Source organism: Sparus aurata, chromosome 24 (genome assembly GCF_900880675.1).
Source record: "Sparus aurata chromosome 24, fSpaAur1.1, whole genome shotgun sequence".
Taxonomy (NCBI): Eukaryota; Metazoa; Chordata; class Actinopteri; order Spariformes; family Sparidae; genus Sparus; species Sparus aurata.
The window spans coordinates 10,372,719-10,381,803 of NC_044210.1; the positions used below are offsets into that span (position 1 = coordinate 10,372,719).

The following is a 9,085-nucleotide window of genomic DNA, read 5'->3' on the forward strand; positions in this document are numbered from 1 at the left end:
AATGACAAGTGAAGGTGGATACTTCTGCAGCAGAACCTGACCTCGGCGTCAGTGAGGCAGTTTCAGAGCCGCGCTTCTTCAAACCTTCAAGACGAGACGCTGAGAAGACGCTCTGCAGCGGCAGTAGCTCCTGAGTCAGATGTGGGGTGGCGGTGGGTGGACTGTGGATTAGCGAGAGAAGGTGTACACTGACGGCTGAATCGGTCTTCAGAGCCTTTGCCACGTGTCTCCCACTTTCTCCTCGGCTATGTATTATCTATTATTGCTGACGAGCTAATGTGGAAATAATAGAGATTTCACGCGCACTGCCGGACCAGCATTTTTTTTTTGCTTCTGGCTACAGATCAGACATGTAACTTGAGAATACAATACTGAGAACAACGCAACTTTAAAAGCCCTTGAACATTTTGCATTTGCTCTGCTTTCGATGACGCAGTTCAGCAGTTCAATAATGACATTATTTGTTTAGGATTATTATTTTGTTCATTATGTGTTGGGATTATATGGTTTTAGGCGTGACAGAATAAACAAAGTGTGTCTGCTAGTTAGTGCGTGAAAGGACAAACTGCATCCTCTTTTGGATCCTGACACTGTATTACCGTTGATTTTCTGTACATAAAAAAGCACATAACAACAATATAATGGTGTATACAATCCAGGCTGCTATTGAAGGCTTGTTGTATAACCTGTGTTTGGCCTCAAGCCTCATTTTCTCTTATTTTGTCCCGTCTTCCTGACTGGTAATTTTCTCCTTGAAATACTGCCCTTTTATATTGCTGCTTCCACTTAATATATTCTCAATATTAAAGGAGCCTCCCAGCTAATACAAAACTTTCCTCCGCTCAGCTCTTTGTCTGAGGCGTTCCCTGCTCGGTACACTGGGAGGGTGACAGGCTTGCCAGCCCCTGCTAGACTCCCCTTGGCTAAAATGTTGTAAATTAACACAATTAGCAGATCGCCATTCTGCTAATTAGCCACTGGCGTCTGCCGAGAGATGGCTAGAGAGGAGAATCAGAGAGGAAATAGGAGTCTGGGGATTCCCCCCCTCCTCGCCTGTGTTGTTACCAAACAAACACAGGGCCTCAGAAAAGAGAGCAAGAGAGTGTGAACGTGTATGTGTTTGTGCCTGCGTGCGTGCGTTTTTTTTTTTTTCTCCGTGTATGTCTGTGTTTGCGGTAGCATAAATGGATGGGAGGAAGAGAAGATTTGCTCCTCCATGAATGGATTTTATTGTGCACGCCTGCTTTACTCGCACAGGCACAAAAACACACACATAAACCAATTCCGAAGGAGGCATTGCTCACCAGACCCCCGACTGTGGATCTCTACATGCAGCCGCCGCCAGTCAATAAGTCGGAGGAAGCAGCCTAAATGACACCGATATTATCCTTTATTTGTGTGCACTAAGTCAAATCAAACAGGGTTCAATCTGCCGTGCGGCTGCTGTGATTACGCCCCGTCCAGCCTTTGATAGCGCCACGGCTTTGATAGTGAGACAACGATGGAGTCGCTGTGTGACTGTCAGTGTTTGCAGATGGCATTGGCTGGGATTAAAGGAAACAGTGGCTCTCCAGCCTCCTGAGGCAATAAAGGGGAGAGCCAGGTGAGTGTGTCTGAGATGAGATGGAGCAAGGAGGGAGGGAGGGGAGGAGGCGAAGCGAGCACAGAGGGAGTAAATAAGAGGAGGGGTGGCCATGAAGAAAGAGCAGAAAGGGAATGAAAAGGAGAGATATATATCGAAATAGATGGAGTCAGAATAAAAGGAGGTGAAGAGAAATAAAGGAGGATCTAGCAGGAGGGGAGGTGGAAAATGGTCGACAAAAAAAAAAAAAGCAAAGAAGAGAAGCTGAGAGGAAAGACAAGGCGGCAGGGAGGCATAAAGAAGAGAGGCAGACAGAAAGGTAAAGAGAACGGTAGAGAGAGAGGTCAAGGTGGAGCTGTGCAGACAGGAACTAAGCTTGAGACACAATGTGTTGTAATTCATTGCTCGCTACAGCTACTGTGTGCGTGCCTGTGTTTGTCCGTCTGGGTCAGTGGATGCGAGCTTGTGTGTGCGCGTGTGCACGTCCGCACGCCTGAGTGCAGGCACAGATATTTTTTTTTTTAAACGCCTGTGTGTCTGAGCACAGGTTTGTGTGTGTTTGTGTGTCCGATGAAAGCACCGTGAGCCGAGGGGGGTTGGATGTGTATGGGTGTGTGTGTGTGCTGCTTTGTGGCACTCTGCGAGGCGCATTTTCAAACCCATCTCCAGCCACCTCAGATGAGCCGGGGATTATAGAGTGACCCTCAATGCCTCTGTCTTATTGGTCTGGCCAGGGTGCATTAGGCTGCCGTAACCAGCCATCCCACCATCCCTCTGTGCCGCACTGTACCTGCAGACACACGCCGTCCTTTTCATGATCTGTGGAAATTAACATTTCATGTGTAGTTGGGCACAAAACCCTCTCGTGACACGAATCGGGGAGATAAATAAATAAAAATAAAGCCTCAGCAAACAAGCCTCCAGATGAATGTCACCTTTTTAATTGACCACCTTCCGTCGCAGGCAATTTGAAGGTGTTGTCATTTTAATTATTGCTAAAATGATTTTAGCATGTCGGTGTGCTCACATGCGCTGTCTGTGTCTCGTTTCTCTCAGGCTTAAAGATGCAGTGGACCCCCGAGCACAGCCAGTGGGCCGAACAGCATTTCGACATCTCCTCCACTACGCGCTCGCCAGCTCACAAGGCCGAGGCCTACAGGGCGGTGCCCGGCCACCTGCAGCGCTCGGCCACCTACCAGTACGCCTGGGCCAATGACGACATCTCAGCCCTCACTGCTTCCAACCTGCTTAAGAAGTATGCTGAGAAGTATTCCGGCATTCTGGAGATGCCGGGCTCTTATTCAGAGGGCCCCGGGGTGATGAATGGCCGGAAAGGTGAATCAGAGCCATGGCAGGATGGCGTCTATCCCATGAGCTGCATCCCAGAGGGGGTTTCTGTCAGAAAGGGAGGTGTGGCGGCGGCTTCAGAGGTGGTGTCTGGTATGTGCAGCTCCCCCGGCCTGGCCTCCAGCACCCTGAGTGAGCCAAGCTACTCCAGCAGCAGCTGTGGGAGCCACACTGCCACGGCCCTCCATTCCTCCTCCATGCCCTCTCAGGAATACGGCCCTGCATACAGCAGCTCTTACCTGCACAGTAGTTACAGCTCCCAGTCTGCCCCCACCCCAGCACTTCCCTCCCCACTGCACAGCTCTGGGCTTCTGCAGCCACCCCCTCCGCCGCCCTCCCACCCCACTTTAGTCCCAGCTTACAACGGAGGCTCCCCCAACTTGTCTAGTTATAATTACCCCCCAGCAGGCTACCCAGCCCAGAGCTCGGTCGGGCCAGGATACAGCCCTGGGGGAGCGCCCCCTCCTTCCTCATACCTCCCCTCAGGCATTGCTGCACCTACACCCCTACCCCCTTCTTCTGCTTTACCTGGATACCCATACCAGAGCCACAACCTGACCCCAATCGCCCCCACTCCTCTCAACAGCAGCTCCTCCAACTCACTGAAGAGGAAAGCCTTCTACATGACAGGCCAAGGAGAGATAGACTCTACTTACGGTAACTTTGGCTATGGCCAGGCTCGGAGCTCAGCTGAGAGCCCAATGTACAGGATAGCAGACAGCAGCAGTACAAATGGAGGCGCCAACAGCGCCAGTGGTGGTGGATTTGACAGAAGTGCTGAAAAGGCGTCTTTACCTTTTAATCCTCAGAAGCAGTCCACGATGTCCTCGGAGCAGCAGCAGAGGAAGTACAGCAGCCAGGTGACTGGTGGGCCACTGACTCCACCGGCCTACGTCTCCTCCACCCTGGGGGGGTCCCGCTCAGCAGATTCCCTTGTCAGCTTCACCTCCCCTTCCCTCAGTGAGCAAGGTGCTGATGATCATCGTCTGCACCTCTCCCACTCAGCACCAGGGCCTACCTCCTCCTCATCCACTTCCTCCTCCCGGCCTGCCGAAGAGCAGCTAAAAACCAGTGACCCTCACCTCCTAGACATGGTTACCTCTGAAATCGTTCAACAGGGTCCGCCAGTGGATTGGAGTGACATTGCAGGACTAGAACTGGCCAAGGCGACCCTGAAGGAGGAGGTCCTGTGGCCCATTCTGCGCCCGGACATGTTCAGCAGTTTGGGACCAGTCCCACGTTGCGTGTTGCTGTTTGGCCCCAGGGGCAGCGGCAGGACGTTGCTGGGTCGCTGCCTGGCCAGCCAGCTGGGTGCACCATTCCTCCAGCTCAGCGGTTCCACGTTGGCCACCAAGTGGCTGGCAGACGGAGAAAAAATTATCCGGGCATCCTTCCTGGTGGCTCGCTGCAGGCAGCCCTCAGTACTGTTCATTAGTGAGGTGGACATGCTGCTGTCAGCCCACCTCAGTGAAGAAAGCCCCATCAACCGGCTGAAGGGGGAGCTACTCGCCCAGTTGGACTCGCTCCTTATGGGCTCAGGCGAGGACGGAAGCAACCAAGTGTTGGTGGTTTGCTCCACAAGCAGACCCCAGGACATGGACGAAGGGCTGCGCAGGTACTTTGCTCGGAGGGTCCTCGTGCCCCTGCCGGACAGCACAGCCAGACACCAGATCGTGAACCAGCTCCTGGCTCAATCGCAGCACAAATACTGCATGAGTGAGGAGGAGCTGGCGCTGCTGGTCCAGCGTACCGAGGGCTTCTCCGGACTGGACCTGGCCAGACTCTGCCAGGAGGCCCTCGTCAGTCTGTTACATGTCTCTGCACAGGGCATGGACATGACGGGTATGATGCCCAGGGGACAGGTCAGGCCCCTCACCTACCAGGACATTGAGAGTGTCTTTTGTAAATTCCAAGCCAGTATATCGCAGAAAGAGATTGACACGTACACTGAGTGGAACAAAATGTTCGGCTGCAGCCAGTGAACAGATAGATTCCGCCCTTGAGAAAAAGAGGCATCCACAATTCCTCCCCTCAGGGCAGAAGCATTGTGCTGGAGGGAAAGGCACACAGAAGGCCAACACAAGCCCACTGAGTTCTCACAAGCAGGGTTTAGATGCACCAAGAGACCTGGTTTGATGAGACAACTGGCAGTTTTGCAGTTAACGAGCAAGAGTTTTAATTTGAATGCTTGACAGGCATTGTTTACACATTGCTTCAGAAGTTGGCTTCAGAAGAGACGCCCCAGTGTCTGTGTATATATCTTTATGTTCTTGTTCTTGAGATTTAGTTGGCTATCCAAGTGCCTGAAGTGGTGCTTTCTGATTTTCCTTCTTTGTTTATTTGCCTCACAATCTACATTCATGGCATGAGCTGATGATTATTAAGAGCTTTAAAACTTCAGCAGCGAGTCTGAAAAACAAAGATTGACAGTTGCCATCGGTGGTGGTCAATCATTCTTTATTGTCTTGCTAAGAGCAGTAATCCATCAGGGCGGCAGTAGTCTGGGCCCTGACTCACACTCATCTCTTCTGATCCTGTGTCTGCAAAACAAACAAACAAACGTAACAAACAAAACTCAGGAAAGCGTTTGTGAATTGTACAGTACCTCAAGATATTTTGACGAAAAGCACTAAGATCTGACAGGAGAATCCGCGGTGGTTTGGCAGTTTGACGAAGCAGTGTTAGGTGTTCCTCAGCTGGCTAGGATAGATAGCAAAGAGGTGACAATGAATGTACTAGATATGTTCTGGAAAGATGGAACATAATCAACAGTGAGAGTAAAAAACATTCTTTCTTTTTCTTTTTTTTTTTTTTTTTCCTCACAACAGGTGCATTAGTTACCTGTTTCTACTTGACCAATCCTGAAGCTTGTCTCCATCGCTGTTAAAAAATGTAAAACCGCGTTGCCCAGCATTGCCGTTTGGGGGTTACAAGAGCCGGGATAGTGGGAGTTGTATATTTATTAAAACAACCATAATCAACATTGTTTATATTATGTATGTGATCTAGGCTATATGGTCAGGCTGCATGGAGGCGCCATCAGTTTGTCAGCTAAATGCGCAAAATATCGTCTCATTTATCATTTATTCTCTGACGATGTTGAACTTGATGCTAAAAGCAGCTCCAAAAAATGTAAGGGAATTGTTTGACACTTTGGGAAATACACTGATTTGCTTTCTTACCTTGAGTTCAAGGTTTCTACAGTAGCCCAGAATGGACAAACCTAACGCTGGCACTGGAAAGGGCCTTTGGCATTTTTTCATTTGGTAGATGCCACTAAATCCTACACACTGGACCTTTTAATTCAGAAGATCAAGCTTGTGTTAGCAGCCAGTTAGCTTAGCATGGCAGCAAACATGGCTGTTAAGGCTGAAGTGTAAAAAATGAGTGATTATATTTGCCGCTAAGCTATCAGGCTGCTAGCTCTAGCCTTATATTCGGTCAAACTCTTGGCGAGAGGGTAAATAAGCATATTTCCTGAAATGTGGAGATATTCTTTTAAATCACAGTGATATCAAAGACAATTTATTAAATGTTTGACTGTTGTTGGTTTCAGCCTGAAATGCCATATTGGATATCAGTAAGAAGCTAATCTGTCGTGTTCAAGGAAAAACTGTTTTTAAAACAGGAAACTAGGATCAAGGGATCTGAAATCGCAACTAAAATACACAAGTATGGATTCTGCAAAGTTGCCTTGTCACTCTGACTGTTTAGCTGTATTTGAACTGGATTAGCTGCAGAATGGGATACCACTCCTGTAATTGTAATTAGACAGGGTCATTCATCCAGCAGATACATGTCTACAATTTAGTATGTAAAGTTGCAAATCAAGAGCAAATCACTGTCTTTGCCAGAGGTCGGAGGTCAGTTGATAATAACAATTCTGATTGATTGCGATCTCTCTAACACAACTAGTGTTTTTCGTGAAGTGGCCGTGATATGTTAATCAAATTTCAATCAGAAAATAGATTTTTAATTATAGATGCGACTGCCCCAGACTAACTAATCCAATTCAAATCCTATTTTTTTCTCATCTGTAATCGTATTGTCAGTTTTACTTTTGACTATATTTACACAGATGACACAAAGCACGTAATCTAAATGCATTTGGATACAAACTTTTATTGAAAACAGCTTTGTAACATGAGTGAGGAATTTCGGCACACGTCTTAAAGTCCTTCTTACCTGAGGGTTATCTGTTGCCCGTTGTATTGCATTGGAATGTAATTTTGTCTCTTCCTTGTCACTGTGTGAGACGCTGTCCTTTAGCTCTGCTGTCGTGACATGGGAGTACTTAAGATAGTTTAATGTACATGCACTAAAGCATTTTGTGTGATATTGTTTTGTCGAATTGTATTAATGCCAATCGGCAGCGCTTTGATTCGTTTTGTTTCGTCTGATATTTATCCCGAGGGAGATTTCATTTATCTGAGCTGATGATCAGTTTTTACACTTTTATTGTATTTTCTTTTTTTTCTTAAAAACATTTTTTTTTTATAATATCAGTGTTGAAGTTTGAGCTACAGACTGCATGTGCCGGCCCACTCTGTGCTGCTATCTCTGGTCGAGGCACCATCAGTGCAGCACCTGATGCGGAGGGTGGGGGGGAAGTTCTGCTGAGCATCAGCAAAACTGACGGAAAGGAAAGACAAGCCAGGCAGTGTGGCGGCAGCACAAGAGGGGGAAAGCAGAGTGGTCCGTCAGAAAACCACCCTCAAAACAATCTGTACCAGAATTCCTTCTGTCAGCAAATCCTCTGGAGAGAGAGTCCCTTTAGACAGAAAAACCTACTAATGCACTTCAGAGCACACATCAACAGCACAGGCGCTCTCTCTCCACAGCCGACGAACAAACGACTTGAAACACACACCGGTCAATGCTACGCTTGTTTGTTACGTGTTTTGTGGTCCTTCTTTTTGTGTCTTGACCTTTTTCTACATGGTGTTTAAATCTAGCTCTCTTTTTTTTCTTTTCTTTTTCTTTTTCTTTTTTTGGGAAACCTTTTTTCTTTAAACGGACGCTAAAGTTCTTCTTTAAAGCATTTCTACCTCATGGCTACAAAACACACACGTGGTATTTGATTTACGTCTTTCCAAATGTCAGACATTTGTGAAAAATGCATTGAAAAATTTACACAAAAAAAAAAAGAAGACGACGAAGAAGAAGAAGTAGAAGAAGAAGAAGTGGGGGGAGAATAACACCATGAAGTTTTTGCGCAGTCTACCTCAGATGACTGTACTTAAAACATTTAGCTGATGGTGCAACCGCAGGCTGCAGCATAGCCTCGTGTGTGTGTGTGCGCGCGCGCGTGTGTGTCTCTGTCGCCGCCGGATCCGAGCTGTAGGCAAAAACACACACACCTAATAAACACTGACGTCAAAAAAACACTCACAAGCGACTTGTGAGGGGGGTGACGGTCGGGGTCGACCTATGAGGCGACCCGGAAATGTATAATCCAATACATTTGCTTTAATCTTTTGTGAACTACTGTGGTTGTGCGCGTGTGAATGTGTATATACGTGGGCACACTCTTCTTTTTTTTATTTAGTGTGTTGAATTTTATAAATTGTTAGTATATATAACACACTTGCACAACTTTAAACCAGAGTGTAACGTGTTTTCTGTTGTACATACCTATACATACAATACAAAAATGCACCACTTGTTTATATGTGTGAATATGTTGCCATACTTGCAGTCAATGTATTTTCATGTAATCTTAGGTACAAGCAGCAACAAACGATTCATTAAAGACATTTTCTTGGGAGATTATATGGTGTTTATCTTGTTGTTTCTGTTTTTTTTGTTTCGGTCACCGTCCACATTAAGGGTGCCGAGGGATGAATTAAGAAAAGGAGATTAATACAAATTTATTTATCAGTGGAAAATGTATGTATTGTCCTGCCAAAAAATAGCCCAGCTGAAAAATCGCCTTAATGAGCCTTGAGTTAGTCACCCTTGTGTGCAATTATAAAATCATCCGTGTTGGGAAAGGACGCCGGCGCTGTCGCTTTCTCTCATTAAAATGTAACAATTCATTTCTCTTGCTGTGGTAAGAGTGGCAAGACCAAAACATTAAAGCGTTAATTATCTTTTCTCCGTCGCGAAAAGAAGAAATTTGGATTACGTGATGTACTCTTAATGAAAATGATGTGC

General features: G+C 46.8%; 1 protein-coding gene across 5 annotated transcripts in view; it reads left to right on the plus strand.

Annotated features, from left to right (window-relative positions):
• The window catches only part of LOC115577344 (fidgetin-like), a 50,898-nt gene extending 42,197 nt beyond the window's left edge, over nucleotides 1–8,701 (plus strand). For all 5 annotated transcript variants that reach the window (XM_030410380.1, XM_030410375.1, XM_030410377.1 and 2 more), the window contains one exon: nucleotides 2,639–8,701. In XM_030410380.1, coding sequence (XP_030266240.1) covers nucleotides 2,647–4,911 — 2,265 coding nt within the window. In that variant the 5' untranslated portion in view covers nucleotides 2,639–2,646 and the 3' untranslated portion in view covers nucleotides 4,912–8,701. The remainder of the gene's footprint in view (nucleotides 1–2,638) is intronic.
• The last annotated feature ends 384 nt before the right edge of the window (nucleotides 8,702–9,085 follow it).